Source organism: Electrophorus electricus, chromosome 8 (genome assembly GCF_013358815.1).
Source record: "Electrophorus electricus isolate fEleEle1 chromosome 8, fEleEle1.pri, whole genome shotgun sequence".
NCBI lineage: Eukaryota > Metazoa > Chordata > Actinopteri > Gymnotiformes > Gymnotidae > Electrophorus > Electrophorus electricus.
The window spans coordinates 8,005,822-8,024,281 of record NC_049542.1 but is presented as its reverse complement, the minus strand read 5'-3'; the positions used below and the strand labels follow the sequence as shown (position 1 = coordinate 8,024,281).

General features: G+C 44.9%; 2 protein-coding genes across 3 annotated transcripts in view; both read right to left on the bottom strand.

The window, feature by feature from the left end:
• Positions 1–10,118, bottom strand: part of foxo3b (forkhead box O3b) — a 30,597-nt gene extending 20,479 nt beyond the window's left edge. The window contains exons 1-2 of one of the 2 annotated variants that reach the window (XM_027015517.2): positions 10,019–10,118; positions 8,106–8,794 (exon numbers count right to left, since the gene is read on the bottom strand). In XM_027015517.2, the coding sequence (XP_026871318.2) occupies positions 8,106–8,666 (561 nt within the window). In that variant the 5' untranslated portion in view covers positions 8,667–8,794; positions 10,019–10,118. Of the gene's footprint in view, positions 1–8,105; positions 8,795–8,984; positions 9,866–10,018 lie in introns of those variants that run through there. The other variant, XM_027015516.2, reaches the window with a different exon arrangement.
• Positions 10,119–13,015: 2,897 nt separating this feature from the next.
• Positions 13,016–18,460, bottom strand: part of afg1lb (AFG1 like ATPase b) — a 22,874-nt gene continuing 17,429 nt past the window's right edge. Inside the window, 6 exon segments of the mRNA XM_035529170.1 lie at positions 13,016–13,144; positions 13,509–13,622; positions 13,835–13,975; positions 16,585–16,727; positions 16,965–17,035; positions 17,539–17,621. Of these exon segments, the coding sequence (XP_035385063.1) occupies positions 13,016–13,144; positions 13,509–13,622; positions 13,835–13,975; positions 16,585–16,727; positions 16,965–17,035; positions 17,539–17,621 (681 nt within the window).

Genomic DNA, 18,460 nt, shown 5'->3' with positions numbered 1-18,460 from the left:
TGTATGCACTCTGCATGCACACACAAGGACACACACACACATACACACACACAAAAGCACAGAGTAAATTCATCAGGCTAAAAGCTCTCTCAGGCAAGCAGAGATGACACCACCAGAAAGATAATCATCCAGTCATGTGTGTACAGTTGGAAACACAACGCCTGCTTGACATGAATTCGAGATCATTTAATGAGGTCCTGACATGAAAATGAACAGCTGTTGAGCTACATTTAAATATAGTAATCACAATAGTTGAGAGATTCTTGGAATATCCACACAGATTCTCTGAGCTGTCCCCCATGTTGGGATTTCTATCCAATGTCCTGGTGGGTCACTGTGTCATTATCCAAGCCCTGAGACACTGTTATCGCATCCCTTAGAACCCTCCACAGCAGAGTGTACACTTAACCAACAACCCTCTGAGTGCACTCATGCATGCTGTCCTTAAAGCACGCCCAGCTGACAGGGGTGTGGCCATAAATCCCTATGTGACCATAGCCCGGCCCTGCTGGGCAGGGTTGTCAGAGTGGTCGCTCTTATCACATTCCTTCTCTCATCACTGAGCAGGCATCTAACAGAGATCAGGAGCTAGCGCCTGGTTCCACAGTGAGCTCCACACTGCTCTGTGCTGCTCTACACTATAAAACAGTCTTTGCCCAGGCAAAATGAGTGGTGCCATCACAACAGCCTCAGGAAAAAAAAATATGGGCATATCACAATGTCACACCATTCTACCTGAACCATGCTCTTTTAACTGTTTTAATGGGCTCTGCTGCTTCAGACTGTATGTTTGTAGAAGGGGTGTGTGTGTGTGAAATTGCACACAATGTACCCTTCCTTTTCATAATGTGTAAGAAAAAGTATAAGAGTTAAAGTGTGACCTCTCACTGTGGGAGAGCAAGAGAGAGAGAGAGAGAGAGAGAGAAAGAAAATGTGGCAGAAGACACCACTGTGACATGCAAACACACATACTGAACTTGCAGACACAAAATATCACGGTGAGCAAACTCGCTGATAAACTTTTGGTTCAAAAGACAACTGTGCTGACAGAGAATAAATTCATTAGAATGTTTGCCAAAACAACAAACACACAGGAACAACACGTCTAAGAAGCAGGGCACTAGCAGACTGCACGGGCCTGCGTACACCCTCTGTGTGCGTTTTAAAGAGCACATGCGCTTGCATGGGGGAGACGACAAATCTGCTGTACCCTGCGATGCCGTGCGCTCTGCAAATGGGATTTAAGAGTGTGAGAATCCATGTTGGTGAATGCATTGATACTGAGCTTATTTGTTTATTTGGAGGCCTTGTGCGTTAGAAAAGACCTCTTATTATAGCTGTTTTAATGCAGAGTATGCTGCGTTAGCGTGTCTGTGTGTGTGTGCATACCCGCTGATCTCTTTTGGTGAGCAGGAAATTGAAGCTTTACTGTAAGACCAGGCTGACATTGCTTGTCCTCATGCACGCACGCTTGCACGTGCCACATTTTCAAACCTGTGTAGGCTTGTGAAACCTCTGCATGTGAACCCATGCACTCATAATTTGCTTGTATGCATTCATTGCATGTCCATGATAAGGGCCTACTTGTGGCTTATGAAGCTTCAGTCTGTTCATAGAGAACATAAAGAGATGCCAAGAAGCCTGGCTTTACGGACCGACAGTGCGTGAGCTGATTTAAAAAGTGTCGAAACCATCAGTCTGACTGTTGTACAGCTGGACAGTTGCAGACAGGCTGGAAACAGAAAGAGGAAGAGTGATAACGGTCTGGGCAGGCATGCCTTCAACATGCCATGCCGTCTGGAGCGATTTCACGCCCTCATAAATGCTCCAGTGCACATCCAATGAGATCAAATTGTGTGTGTAGAAGATGAGACCTCACCAAGTAAAACCATCCAATTAGACTTTGTAGTCAGAATGGGACGCCCACCTCAAATGTGTGTTACACGCTGGTGCCCGTGAGGATGTGGAAAGGGCGTCTGAGCCCAGCTGATACTGCCTGCAGCTGGCCTCCCGTGACCGCCCTGTTACCACACCGACCCTCAGGGTCACTGCAAAGACAGGTGTGCAATCAATGAAAGTGGAGAGAAAGGTGATAAAAGGACCCCGACAGCACGCAGGGGTGCTGGCCTTAACAAACATGTTAGCCACACGCCAGAACGCGACCCCCATTCGCAATCTCTGGGGCTCAGACCCAACCCCCACCCCCTGGCCCCTCACCCAGCGTTTCTTGCAGTGAGCGTGCCACAAGCTAAGAGAGCACTGGGTGTGTGCCATGAGCAGATGCTGTGACATCAGCTCCAAGGTACATCTGCATTATCGGAGAGACAGCAATAAAGTAATAAGGAAGCGAGGGAAACAAAGATGATATAAGTCTGGTCGATATAAGTCTGCGTGATGCAGTTCAACCTTCACCTCACACCCATTGCTCACATGTGAACTGTGATTTAGACAATAATTTAGACAATAATTCCTCTTGCAGTCTTACTGTAAATCCTCACAAGTACACGAGAGCACAACACACACACACGGGGGGGGGGGGCGGTTGTAATGAAACTTTAACTGTTCAGCAGGGCCCCTTTAGAGTTATTCTTGTCTTTGCCAGAGTGTCTGGCCCTTTTTGCGTGTTGGTGGGATGAATTAAGACCTGAGGTCTGGACAGCTCTAGTGGGGAAGGTTGAGGGAGGACGTTCAGACTCAGACAGCACCACTTATCTACAGAGCAGCAAAGGTCAGACCTGCCCAAATCTAAAGGGGACTTGAGTGACTTCTTCTCCCTGTGAGGTTTTCCTGGACGTTGCGAGGTAGACATGTGTACATTGCGACTTTGACTAACACATTTCATGCTTACGCACAATCTCTGCAAACAAAATTACATTTGTTTAGTCAAGGAGTGGCGTCTGGCCACAGAAGCCTGGCTCCTGAAAAAGGAAGTGGACACTGATATCACAGACAGCCAACAACCAGGCAATGTCTTAATAAACACTCATATGAAGGAAAAAAATACTCATATGAAATATGCCAAAGGTTCAAACCAGTATAAACCAAAGCTGGGAAAACAACACAAATACCATCAATCTTCCAGCCATGGACTCCATTTCCCCATTGTTCTCGCTGTCCAGCTCCGCTGAGCTCAGCTCTTCTCCAGGAGGTCACACTAGATCTTTATCCTGCACAAGGGGCTGATTTAAGATACGAGCCACACCTGTGCCCAGTCCAGGCGGGGCAGAGTTTGTGACTGTCTGATGAACCTTTTTCATTAGTCTATTATCCATATTCAGGATCATTAATTCCCCTAACCCAGAGGTTGGGGGGTCCTTGGGGAAATCCATCCAGACTAAGATTTTGTTGTAGCCTAAAGGCTGAAAAGCACCTGACTTATGTGTTGGAAACTGGAGCAGAGTAAAGATGTGGATGGGGTATTTCTACACACTGGCCCCAGATCTGCCCTAGGGTTACATTTGGTGGATTTGGGCTTTGTGAGTCTTTTATGTCGCTTCCCTTAAGACAGGGTTGTAATACCTAGTGTCTGTTCATATAGTTGCTTTTATTTTAATAGTTGTTTTAACATTATTTTAATGAAGTCGAGGTCTGTTTCTATGCTGAGAAAAGAGACCTTAGGGTTGAACTTGGGAGGCAACAATTTAAAACTCCCATAATCTTGCACTAATCCAGGGTAATCGACCTAATCTTGATGATAATCGAAAGTGAACACACACACTTCCCCACACAATCACCTCGATAAACCATTTGCGTCATGGCAACCAGGTCAGTAATTGCTCACTCTGCAGCAACTGATGCGTTAATGTTCGCCGGGAAGATGAGTTCGAGTCAGGGATGTCGTTTTTCAACAGAGAGCTCTGTCGCCTTCCATCACCGTCATCTCTGTGTGGTCAGGAGCCCCTGAAACCGAATGCCAGCTTTATTGTATCCAATTAATTTTTAATTAAAAAAACAATTTAGCTGCCCCTGGTCAGCGCCGGCACTGTGGCACTTGGGTATAATTGGCAAAGACAAGTCAGGAGGCAAATAAATTAAACATTGAAAAGCCTTGGGTTAGGAGCGTGGGGCAACTACCCAACTACCCCCGTCCTCCAGAGGAGACGGGGATGAGGGATCCCTGCAGAGGCAGGGCTAGAGATTAAATGGAGGTTTAAGGTTGAAGGTTGGAGTCCGAAAGTCTTAACATGTCTTTAATACACCGATGGAATTTCTAAGACTCCCTGATCTGTGTGCCTTTAAATAATCATGTCGTGATCACAAGTTCCTGAAAAGCCTGTCTGCAGGTTTGTTCGGGTGTGTTTGTTTCTCTTACTACTGCTTCTGTGCCATATATATTTATCAGAGTGTATGGGCGGATGGGTAAATTGTTTTTGTTTCTTTTTTTTGGGGGGGGGGGGGGGGGGCGCGACTGTGACACTCGTCAGACTACGTTCACTGCGGATGCCGCCAACGAGCTTCAGGCTCTACGCCAACGCACATGACACCAGTGACCGTCCCGCAGATCTCCCACTGACTTCCTCCACCCAGACCTCCCGCTCGCTCGCATTTTCTCTCCCTCGTCTCCCTCACACACACATGCTTTTGTGGTCACAGTACCAGTCGGTGAGGCGCCCCAAACCACCTCACCCTCTTGTGACCTTACACGACACACAAGCAGCCATGGCAACCATCCACCAATCACATGACAGCACGAAAGAACGCATTATTCACACCATCACTATGACCAGGCTGAGAGAATCAGGCTGCGAGATATGGAAGTAGAGAGAACATCCCAAAGACCTATTCACACACGCACGCGCACACACACGCACGCACGCACGCACGCACACACACACACACACACACACACACACACACACACACACACACACACACACACACACACACACACACACACATTCACTTTTTCAGTCCTCAAGAGAAAACAGTCATTTAAACTTAATTAGAGCAGTCTCTGCCTCATGTAAGCACATTTATTTTGGTATTGTATTGTTCCTTTTGCATCTGTGAGTACGCATGTGTTCAAGCATACATCGTTCACATGTGCCACTTGGTGTAACATTTTTACCCAATGAGGTAGAGGCCATAAATTCAAGCGCACACCCATAAGGCAATGACAGGATTACAAGAAAAGCTTTAAATAGCCCAGTGGCTGATCCTGCCTCTTTCCAGTGCTGTCTTGCAAGTGTCCTCTGCCCTCTTCCCAATAGGAGTTGACCGCTTTCACTGACCTCAGCACAGTAGCCAAGAGCACAAAAGGGGAACACATGGTCCTTTTGATGGAGTGGGTCACGAACTTATGTGAGCTTGTTTGATTCAGCATGAAACACAAAGTGGTGCTGGTTGAGGTCTGTTGATTGGTTGAACCAAGCTTAGCCAGACTAGATATAAACACAACTGAGATACCCCAAACAACTCTGTGTGGTTAGGGGCTAGGAACGATTTAGGTTAGATGGTGTGTGTGTGTGTGGGGGGGGGGGGGGTATGTGTGAGTGTGCTTGACCCTTAAAAATTAATAAAAGCACCCGAACTACTACTTAAAGCAGTGAATAATTGAAGGCCTGACTTTGAGCAGGGTTTAGAGCAGATAATGTGGCACTGAAACGATTATCCGTATATTGTGTAAAGGGGTGATTAATCAGTAAAATATCTCTCACCTATTCCACCCCTCCAGGAAAACTCAATCCGTTTGAGGAAGTTATCTTACTTTAATTTCTCTCTCTCTCTCTCTCTCTCTTTCTCTCTCTCTCTCCCTCTCTCTCTCTCTCTCTCTCTCTCTCTCTATCACACATTGTACACAACACACTATCAAGAGTGTGAATTTGGCATGCCACGTTGCATGCCTTCCTCTGTGGCATGCCCCCCCTTGTGTCCATTACAGTATACAATAGCAGTGGACACTAGCGGGGTTAAGAGCTTCGCAGCGTCACCTGCTCTGACCGCTGTACCCCTCCCCCTACTCTCCAACTGCACTGCATCCCACTAGAACAAAGGAAAGTGCTTCATGACATCAGGACACTCTCATTAACTGGACAGGAACCACTCGCCACTGCAAGACTTGTGACATTTCATCTATCTTTGGCCACCGTGTATGTCGTCTCTTGTATCAACACGGGAAGAACGAGTGATCTATGTCTCTCATTTTCTTTTGTGTCTCTCCTTCAGTGCAATTCAATCTTCAAGACCAGAGCACAAAAACCTCCATTGATTCACAGTTTAATATGGACCTGTCCAGAGGTATCACATGACTGCTGTCAGTGCTGATTGCTATCCCACTAATTTAAAGTATCTTACCCACCCAAATTCATGAACATAAGTATACACATTATAAGACAAACCTCAAACCCAGTCCATCCCCAACACACTCTCTCTCCTTGGCTTTTATTTCTTCAGCCTTAATTGGACATGTTGGCACAGTGCCAGTTCTTCCGTAACGTCTCGAGGAAGGAACATGTTCTGGAACATGTGGTATCATTGTCCTTCACTCAGGCGTTTTCACACTGGGCCACAACCACAACAATGTGGTGTTACACACGAGGTGGCTCAGATACCTTTTTCTGTGGACCGAGGCGCAAACTGTAAAGCAATGGAGGACGTACAAGGAGGAATGGGTTTCTGCTCCCTAATGTGGGCTCAACACACAGAAGGCAAGCTCTAATGTCCTCCATTTTCAGTTCAGATGTTGGCAGCACATACGCTATGTAGGCATGTGGTAGCATCCAGGCTTCTCCTGCACTTATCAATCAGGGCCTTGTATCCCAAAAGCACTGAAGTGTTAAGATCATCTTAAATAAGAGAGAGAGAGAGAGAGAGAGAGAGAGAGAGAGAGAGAGAGAGAGAGAGAGAGAGAGAGAGAGAGAGAGAGAGAGAGAGAGGCAGCGTTCAGTGTGGTACTCGCTCCACTCAAAATTCCATACTGAAACTGAGGTGCAGGTCCATGTTTGTTTGCATATAGGTTTATCTTATGTGTGGTCGCTACATTTACATTTACTTTTAAGGCATTTATGGTTGCTAGGTTTCTTTGCATGCTCTCCATGCATCAGCTGTAAGTGGGCTGGAATGTGTGTCATGTTTTGAATCGCTGAAGTAACACGCGCGTGCATCAGGTTCACTGGAACATGGCCAGGCAGGGGTTTTTTTTGCACATCAGCCACGTTACATAAACGGAATCGTACACTATTATGCGCATGCGCTCTGTTGCAGACACGCTCTCACAAGGTGTCGCTTAGAGAAGTAAATTTATTAGAGATTTTCAGGTACATCCAGCCGTTTGCATGACATAGGCTTCAGATTGCGCCCGGTGACGCTGGCGCGCTGAGCTCAATGATTCCTGCAGTGAAATAATCGCTGCTGTCGGCAAGGCAGCAATAATTTCGTATTCATGACCGTTTAAAGTCTAAAGCCTTCTGCAAAGCTGCGTCTTCACCTTGGTGGCCTACCCCCGCGAACGCACAATCACACGCACACAAAACGTTCAATTATTTTTTGTCTCGACGTGAGAGACCACGACATCCCGCCTGAAGGTATTATTGCACACGGAGTGTTAACCAGTACCTCCACTGATTTGCCATACAACCCAGCACAATTCAAAACCTGAAGTCAACAGACTTGAGTTCACCCTGTCTAATCTTACGTAAGATACGTGCGTGCTAAGATTAGCAACGATGCGTAGCCCATACAGTCTACAACCTATTGAGTATGGAATTTGGATCACTGTAAAAGCACAATTTCTAAACTCGCTTCGTGATTGGTGTACGAAAGGTGTCAATAACAGTTCTCCATACACTAACTGTTAAATACACTGCGACGACCCAATTTACCATAACCTAGGTTTAATTTATTTTCAACCGCAAATGTTTTTATTTTGTTTACTTATGATCTAATTTGGACCGCCACTGGCTTGATAAATCTAACTTTTGGCTCCATAAATCTAACTTCTCTACGCGCTCTCTGTGCGACAGCGCGCCTGTCCCGAACAGCTGCCACAGACCAGAACATGTGTTCTTTGTTTTTGTTTTGGTGCGTGGATCGCGGTGTGCGCACCACTTTCTGGTACCGAATTTCTAACACTGGGTTAATATGTACATACGGAAACATGTACCCACCTTCCAACCAGCGGAGCTGTTGCTGTCTCCTTTGTCTTTGAAGTATGGCACACTTCTGACCATCCAGTCATAAATCTGAGAGAGGGTTAGTCTCTTGTCGGGTGCGCTCTCTATAGCTTTGGTGATTAGGTCTGCATATGAAAGATTGCCCCATGCGTTTCGGCGAGAGGATGACTTGCGCGGGGTTTGCTGTTGGCTGCCCTGACTGCTCACCCCGGCGTTTGGCTTAGCAGCGATCTGGGACTGTGAAGAAAGCGGGGAACCCGCAGCTTCCGGACCTCCACTGGAGTGCACTCCGTTAACCAGCGGACCGGCGCTGCCGCTGTCGCCCCGAGCTCCAGCGTCGTTTGGATTGATGGCCATTGCGCTGTCGTCCTCGTCATATTCCTCCTCGGGGATAACGCCCGCGTCGCTGGCTTCAGGCTTTGCCGAGCTGGACTCAGGTAATGGCCAAGTACAAGATCGCGGTCGTTTCTGAGGCTCGAAGTCCGGATCTATGGCGACGTCCAGAGAGGACAGACGCTCTGGGGATGTGGTCTCCGCCATTGAAATATCCAACATATATCGCTCCACGCAACTCTCTATTCAAGTTAGACAGGTACGCTGTCAAAGTCCCGTTCCATGAATGCGTCTTCACGATCAGTATAACCTGGTGTTCAGCGCAGATCCCAGTACTGACTTGTACAGTCCTGTATTTTTGAAAAAAATATACATGCCTATTGAAAGTTTTTAATTAAAAAGCTGGTAATCATCATACACAACATTAAAAAATATATATTATTTTAACAACTGGCTAAATTAAAGCAGCTACTTAGCTTTTGGTACAACTGTGCTCTTTTAAAAAGGGTTTTGTGATTAAATGAAGGAACGGGAACACACCATTCACCGAGACCCGTTCAGATCCCACAACCTTCCCCCACGCAGAGCGGTTTGCGTTGCTGTGTCGCACTCAAAATCAATCCAAGCACTGATGTAATGCAACTATATATCTCCAGCGCACCTCGCCAATAGCCACAGAGAAAGCGTATCAGCGTCACGAAAACGTCCCATTCGATGGGCAAGTCGCGATACAACCACATTAGGACCAAAGACACAGGAGATTCAATTCGTAAACCCAATTTCGTATGCTATACTGGTTTTAAAAGACGCAGTCTTGTCAGATGAAAGGAATGAAACGAGCCAGAATGTTGCTGCTCTCGTGCAGCCGTTTGCCTCCCAACGGCAACACGTTTGCCGTTTTCCTTTTCACTCTTAAGTTGATTGACCAGCAAGAAAGAAGCAAAGCTATGCTGACGGTGTCTACCCAAAAACACGAACGTGCGTTCGAAGCGCAGTCCCTTTGCGGGAAAAACAACGATCCGAATGGTGAGGTCCTTCTCTGCACGCCTTGTCTCAAACAGAGCTGCTAAATCCTATGCAGTCCCGATCCTCCTTCAGCATTCGGCGAGCTCTACTTCAACTTACAATGGTTTGACCGGAGAGAAAGGAGACGTAAGACCAACGCCGTCAGAGCTGCCGCTCCGCATGGGATCGCCTTTTAAAGGGCCACAGCACCAATGTACAGTACCCAGTCAGACAAGGGCATGTTCAGACACGCCAGGCGAGCTGCTATCGCTAGATTAGATTGCCGAATATAGTTCAGGCTAGCCACATGTTATACTTTTAAATGCTCATTTATGTTATGTCGGAGATACACCACGAACAGAAACAGATGTCTTCTAGGTTAAATTTAATAATAACGAATTTGTGCCATATTTCACTTGAACCAGAATCTTTTGACTAACAAGCTAATAATAAATGGACGGCTATTAATTTCCCAGGCTATTGTAATTTTTTTTTTGTGTGTGTCATTCTCTCCTTTTAAAAACCCATTACGCAATGTGTCATTAAGTAGCCCTACAATGCCACTGTACCTTAAGATGAAGTTCTCCACATTGGCCCTTTAATCCCGCGCGAAGTTTCCTCCAGCTCTTGAACGCGGATGACGCACCCCCTTCTGCTAGCGCGAGAGCGTTTTTAATATATGACGTCATTCCGTTCATAACTGAAGATTTTCCGTGCCGCCTCCTCTCCGTCCCTCCCTCCGCCTCAACCCACCTACCCACTAGAGCACGGTCTTTGTCCTCGTGGTGTGCAGGGCTGCGCGGAGGAACGCGCGCGCCCGCTCCACCTGTGCGCGTCGCGATTCGTCGTAATCGGTGATCGGTACGCGCGCCGAGACTCGCCGCGGACCGTCGAGGCTTATTTGACGGACAGCTAATCGTACCTGGGTGCAGTTCAGTTTTGTGGGAGAGCGATGCAGATACTATATACAGGGAAACATGCTTTTCAGGATGTCATTCACCAGCTTCCACCCCCCGCCGGTGACCACAAACCAGATACTGCTCTGAGAGTAATGAGATACGCCGCACACGAGTGGCTTTGTGGCACCGTGATTCTGTAATTTGGTCCATTGCAGCCGAAGATGTAACCTTGCGGTGTTGTACCATCACAGTACGCTTCTGAATGAAACATTCTTATTCCAGTTGGCAGTATCATTTAAGACAAACCTTTCCCCCGGTCCACTTCTCTTTTACTGCCTCCTTTGTTATAAGCGAGGCCTGCTTAAAGGAGCTGGGCGAGACGGCGGCAGTGGGAGGCTGCAAGGAGTTGATCGGAGTTTTCGTACGTTTAGATGACGCTACTGCAACAACGAAATGAGCCAAGATTCTGCATCACACGTTTCGGCGTCATCCATCAGCCATGTTTCTTTTTCTTATTTCATTTTATTGTCCCTTTTCGTTATCATCTCTACGAAGTAGAGCACGGAGGTCGTAAGCACTGGACTCGAGTTTCTAAGACAGCAGAAACCGAATTAGCATCTTATTTGCAAGATTTGACTCTAGAAGCTGTCGATGACTGGACAAAACTAAACATTCACAACAGCACATTCTGCATACGCACAGTGCTTGCATATGGATTGCTGTATCTACATGCTAGTACACTGTAATAAGCAAAACCACCACTTTATGGCCCTTTTAATGATCCATGTGAACTGGGTTGAGGCACATTAGTTTGATTTATAGACGATACAGGATGCTCCTCTTCCCCTTATCTCCCTTTAAGGCGGTGACGTTCCCTTTGCCAGCATGTCATAACGTCACCCACAAACAAAAACACTAAACACATGGTCACGTGCAGCCTACATAATAGTCTTTTGCTGCCATCTGATGGCCTATAGGCGAAACAACCAAACAGGCAATGGGCGGATTACGGCGCGGTAAACGTGGTGTTTAGAAACAATGGCCTTTAAAATTATTTTCTGTAATCTGAGTGCAACCGAGAATATATATATATATATATATATATTTTCTGATATACTAGAAAACTGAAGGAAACTATTAGGTGTACTGCCTCCCCTGGCAAAACAAAACTCTAGGTGCAAGAAGCAATGGCCTGCAACATGGCATCTGTAAGTTTAGACTGTTATTGCTCAAACAACAGTGGAATAGGATATACATTTATTGCTTTATGGTGAGTTATTACGAAGACAGCTCCCATCGCATCTAAATGAAATAGCTACATACCTTAAAACAGATGTAAACAAAATGTCTAGAACAGCTCGGCTCCAAGGCTAAAGTTAGCTTTGTTGTTTATTGAGCTAAATTTAACTTAATCTCAAGGCTCCTTAAAGAAATAAATGTTAGTAAGGAGCAGTTAAAATTATGAGTGCATGTGAACTGGTCCTCTGCTTATCGCCCAATGCTAGTTCTGGTACAATTGTTTAGGCGAATTACGTATTTGCTTTGAACCTGAACATAAATGCATTATGGGATATAATACATCATACTGTTGAAGTGAATAACAATATATTTATGGTATAGAAAGATGGACTGACGTAATGTGTCATATTTCTCTCTTTTAACAGTAAAATCTTACAAGAACGCCGCCTCTTTATAAAAAGAAAAATCATTATGTTCCATGTAAATATGAGAAGACGCTCTACTGGTTACCAGTAGGCCTACATAAAACATATCCGAATTTAATTCAAATACACAACATGGCTCAAAAAGTATATTATTCAAATAAATATTGCCTTAAATATTAGTTTTACATCCAGCATTTTCCTTACCTACCTTCTTCGAAATCACCATTAGAGGGCGCTATGTACCTTCTATTTTTCTTTTGTCTGTCGGTAAACATGTAGTATTCTATATAGTTTGACATTCTTAGTCACGAACCACATCACACATACAAATACATACGCAGTTACAGCCTGGTCGGCATGATTATTACGATATTTTTCGAAAAAACTGAAACAAAGAAATATTATTAAATTCAGTGGTATCGTTGTGTCCTCTGCACTTTTCATGTCATGTGCTGTTGAGTATTCATGCTACATGTGCACGCTTTAACTGTGACTGAGTGACCACACGTTCGGGAATTAAGCAGAATCGTTTTTTGGGGGGAAAGGAAGTGGGTAAAATTTATAGAAGTGTCGGTTTCTGGCGTGATCTATTCACATTATACACAAATCATAAACCAGTCTCGGGCAGTTCTTTATTATAAACAAATGCAGTTTAATACCGTTTTGTGCTGTTTACTTTAGAAGTTTTGATCATTACATAACGCTGGAAGTATACTCTTGTTGCTGAAAGCGATGCAACAGGCGTCGATGTCTCGCTTTTATATTATTGGAATGCTCTGACTTTATTTAATATTGCACCTTTATCCTAAAAATGTGTAACTGTAATCCCGCAGTGTTTCCAGGCTTTTTTTGTTCTTTCTTTCAAAATATGGGCCTACACGCCACCACACATGAAACGTGTGTGTGTGTGTGCGTGCGTGCGTGTATATGTGTGTGTGTGTGTGTGCGAGTGTGCGTGTGTATGTGTGTGTATATGTGTGTGTGTGTGTGTGTGTGTATGTGTTCATGTTTGACGTCGCTCTCCCTGAACCCAGCAGTGCTCTGTCTGCATCTCCGTTAGTCGGGACAGCGCCCTTTGTAAGGCGAACCTTTCCTCCTCGGATGTGGACAATGTTAGCCTCTTCCCTGCCTCCTAAACACTGGCACACAGAGTAATATAGACAGAGCAGCAGAACACCATCACTCCACACAGAGACAGCAAGGCACGTAGAGTAAATCAAATTATTAAATGACTCTTGAATTGCTTCAGTACTGATTAATCATCACTAAACATCACTGCTCCTGACTAGCATTTGTTACTTACTGCAACCATCTTTCTGTTGCCAGAAAGCTCTGTACAATAATATAATGAAGGTCTAGCATATAGTCTCGTAACAGACTTTTACCTGGCTATAATCTGACCTTTTTTCTTTACTTATCTAAATAGCCTATTTCTACTGACATGGGTATATGTTGAAACAGTTAGATTTAGTTTGCATTGTGGCAAAAGTACTCACACTGGACAGGCCAAGCGCATCGAGCATCAGGCGGTCCCGCTCCTCATTCCCTGAGAGAGGGCCCCAGTCGAACAGAAGGTGCAGAGGGGTCTCTGCCAACACTACCACCCTCACCTGCAAGGGTAAGATAGAGAGATTCTGAGTCAGGAAAGACTGCACAGGTGGGCAAGAGTGGATGAACAGGTAGCTTAGGATGCAACAGCACCACTTGCCATGATGGCAGGCTACATGTATGACACCACTATGGCTTTTGGTTTACAGTGTCACAATGTACACTGAACTCTGTCGCTCATTGTGCTCCAAGGGGCAGTATGCATATGCTTGACCTTTTGGTCACAGAAGATGGCAATAAGTGTAATGAGGCGCCTGGCTTGGTCCCTCGGTCCAACTTTCAACCATGGCACATTGCGGATGATGACCGTGTCAAAATGACGTGCCAGCTGAGGATAATCGCTTGCGCCTGAGGTCTGAGGCGCGCACGTGCACACGCAAGCGCTGAATGCTTCAACTTAATTTTAACAATCCATTGTTAAATGATTTTGACTCTATGCTCGTCATCATTGGCAGGAGAGTCTAAAAGGAGTGATATACATGTCTCTTAGATCTCCCTCTCCACCATGAAAGACACGTGTGTGGAGAATGGAGCACGTTTGTGTAGCATGTGAAGTGTATGTCTAGTCTAATGTTTCCCACATCGCCTGTTTACTTTTTCGGCCATGTCCCTCTTTCTCCTCTTTTGCTCTCCCCTCAAGTTTCTTCCGCCTTTTCTCTCGTACCTTTCCCGTCATTTTCTGAGATAGCACAAGTGTGCCCACGTTGTAACCGAGCAGGAAGGCACATTAAAACGTGCTGACATTGTCCCGACTGCATTAGTCTGGCCATGAAGATAAAGAAAGTTGAGGACTCTTCACATACGTTTTCGCACCACACACACACACACACACAGACAGACAGACAGACACACACACACACACACACACACACACAAATACACACGCACACACGCTCAGAGTGGATGGAAGTGAACAGCACTCTCTAAAGCCTGAAGGACACTGAGATTCGGCTCCATTAGAGAACGCCTTGCTGATTCTCTCTCCCCTTTCTGAACAAAGAAGTATGACATGCAACAGTGCAACTGGTAATATACATCCAAGGCTGATGTGAGAATTTCTCTCTCTCTCTCCCTCTCAGGTGCACGTGCCCACCTATCTTGTTTAGGTGTGCTGAAGCCAAGGCCATGGTGATAAGCAGACCAGACAATGGAAGAGAGAGAAGTCCGTTCAGCGGTTTGAAATCTCAGGTGAGAACGTAACAGTCTTCACGCCGCAATTCCCTCTCCAGAGCTGTGTTGACGTGCCCCACCGCAATGAGACCAAGCAAGAGGCCTCATTAAGCTGAGCAGAAAGACCTGCAGATGAGATGAAAGGGACAATTAACAGGCAAACAGTTAAACTCAGCAAAGCCCCGTATGTGATATAAAACGTGTGGTGTGACACAGCAGCCGAGAAAAGGATGACGACCGGTGTGGAAAAACAGAAAAACAGAACCGATTCCAGAGCGTGTCAGGGTTGATGAGAAATGCCAAATAAATGTTTGAACAGATTTAGAACATTTGAAACCTTAGCAGATTCACTGTGTTTGTATTTCATGTATTGCACAAGAGTTGTTTTTCTGTAGAGGAGAAGTGGTAGCCCAGTTGGGCTTTGGTTGATCATCCTCATCTGGTCAGGGTTCCTACGGAGCTTTTAACAACGTTCCCTGATGTGAATGGGGCTGGATTGTTGGACAATAGCAGGGCTTGGGTACAGACTGTTTAAAGGCAGCTTTAGAAATGGCCACATTGCCAAATGGATGTGGAAAATGTCATTTGCTGGCTACTGGTGAGATAGCGACATATTCTGATGCTGCTCCTTGTGCTGTAGTTCCCATACAGAGGTTTGTTTTTATAGGACAAGTTCATATATACTCCAGATGATATAAACAGTAATTGTTCAGTCTTTAAAAAAGCATGCAGTATTCTGCAGACCATGCAGACTCAGCCAATGCTAATCAATAAAATGTGCCTTTGAAATTCTTCTGTATGCTTTTACTGCCTTATTGAATCCTAGATCCACAGACTGCTTTCTTTAGTGCTGCCCTTACTGTGAAAAGAGCTTTCAATCTAACATTTTTGGGGTTGTATGCTCTTTTGATATAACTGTAAAAATTGCAGACATTAGAAGACATTAAGGTCATCCGTGCTATATCATACAGGCCACGTGTAGTCTGGCATTCTCGGCAGGTCACATCCACATTGGCAGTCATTACCAGCATGTTGTTGACTTATTAGTTATATATAAACAAAAAACCTGCATATGTAGACAGTTCCAGTTCACCTAATACATGGATGTACTGCTTATGCGGTGACAGCAAATAGTGACACACTAAATTTTAGAGGGATAAAACAAGATTTCTTCTTTTTTTTGTTTTGTTTAGAACATTAGAATAACTTTGGAATGCAGACAATACAGTTCACATGTGTTGCGTCGCATGTGTTGCCATTTGTTTTCTTGTATACTTAAACAAAACATTCAGCTAATTTAATGTTGGAAGAGGCTGGCCATACGCAGAGAGGACAAAGCAACTGCGTCCAAAATGGACCAGCCGCCTGTGGAGGATACAGCTGTGTCATATGGTGTGAAAAGTCTTAGTATATACCTACAGAGCATGTGACCGCTATGATTTTAAAGCGTTGAAAGTGGTTTGACTATTACACTGGCTACTCCTCCGAACTTTTGCATGTCATCAGCAAAGCCAAATGGGCCAGACTCCTGAAAAAGGAAACAGAGCCAAACAGGGAAACTGGATTTCTTTTGTTTCGTGTACAGCCCTACCTTCAAGACTTTTAAAGATGGATGCAGTTTGGAAGACTTTGGAAAAAATTAGGAGAACTGGTCCAAAAAACATTCTCAGATCTTTTTTTTTGTCTTTTTTTCCTCTTGTGGCGATGTTTGTGGCTTCAGGTTCTGAGGGTAGGACAGTAAAAGGCAAATGTTGAGTTGCACAGTGTTTAATAGAAAACTGGTTTGCAACTCACGCTCTCACAGAGTTTTTGGAAGGTGCAGTCAGTGATGGTTCCACAAGTCTTGCTTAGGGTCACCTTCCTGCACAAGTCAGCACCCTTGGCCTGGTTAGTATAGAGACACACAGATAGCACATTTAGCATCAGGTACCCTGGCTCTAAGATGGGAGCGTAAAACTGAAGCTAAAAAGAGAGCAAATAGCTTACTTACATTTCACTCAAGCCTCAAAATCACACACACAAACACATGCATGAAAACACATGTGCACACACAGAGTCACACATAAGTGTGCACACACTCACACACATACCCACATATGCAGGCTTACTCTATCAGGCACAGTCAGACAGTTCACATACTCTGCATTCTAGCTAAGGAATATGAACTTGTGTACCATCATTTTGTCTGTAAGCCAACTCATCGAACAGCATATTCACGGCAACCTCTGCTCCAGGTTCGCTCAATCTGCAGAAAGCAGGAGTGAAAAGGGGGATAAAATAGAAATGACCCAGGTCTGAAGTCCACAGATCAAACAGTGGTGCAGGGTTGTTTTTAGCTTCTCAGGGGCTCTCAATAGCACAGGATGTTGGGCTCAAAACAAACATGAGTGTGAATAGATGCCAGCACCAACTGGGTACCTACCAACAAACATGCGCACACACACACACACACACACACACACACACACACACACACACACACACACACACACACACACACACACGCATACATACATGCATAAACATGCACACACACACACACACACTAGCATCCACTGAATGTTGAAAAGCACAGGTTTGTAATGAGTCAGAAAATATTTCTTCTTCCACTTACTTCTTACAATACACACTGCAAAGAGAGTATTTTTAGATATTTCCCCAGCCTTTATTTAGTAACTGTTTGGAAGTAACACACACAAAGTCATAGTGAGGGACAGAGAGAGATACAGCTAGTCAGAGGACTCTTACATGTAAAATAACTTTCCTGCAGGTTCCATTTCCCACTGGCGGAAGTCTATTCCAGTGTCCAGACTGACTGTTTGGCAGTGTTCCTATGCACCAAATCCAAACATATGCTTAAACACTTAAATAGAAGAACAGAGGGTGTTATTCAAAGTTCATAGGTATGTACTGCCTAACTTCTATTAGAGCATCTTTAGGGCGAGGCCTCCAACTGCAAAGCTCTGTCACAGATTACCTAAAGACAAGGGATTACCTGGTCTTTTAGAGAGCCCCACTGCTCACTCCACAGAAGTTTACCTACAAAAAACCCGCAGTATGTTAGGCATGATTTGCTAAACATTATAGGTTCTTCAAAAGCTTCTGTATTTCTAGATTCTAAACCCTGGCCTGCGGGATTTACATAGATTCCTGACTGGAGCAATCTGATTCACTTGGATAAAATGAAATCCAACTCAACACCACCTGTAACACCACTATTTCAGAGTGTGCTAAAAGACTCTTAATAAGCATAGTGACTACTTTCACAGGTTTCAAATCGCAACTGAGTACACTCCTTCCAGTTTAGAGCTTCTAAAGAATGGTGAAGAAGGAATTTCAACACTATATCCAGAGAGTCTCCTGGTTTGGTAGGCACTCAAACATGAGAGTATATCGGCTCTGAGAAACACTTAGACTGAACAGAATGCCAGAGACATGAGATGACCAAAAAAAGAAAGAAAAACCCCCAGCTCTGATGAAAAGAACGGGTGATTATTTTTAACAGGAGTAATAATATGTGGCATTACTCGAAGAGGCCTTTGCCTGAATCAGTCCTTCAATGACAGCTCTAGCGAATTATGAAATCAGTGAATTTTACGCCACCCTCCTCCTTGAACCGGGGATAATTAGCAATCACCACATGGAGCGAGAGGAATGATATATTCTTATC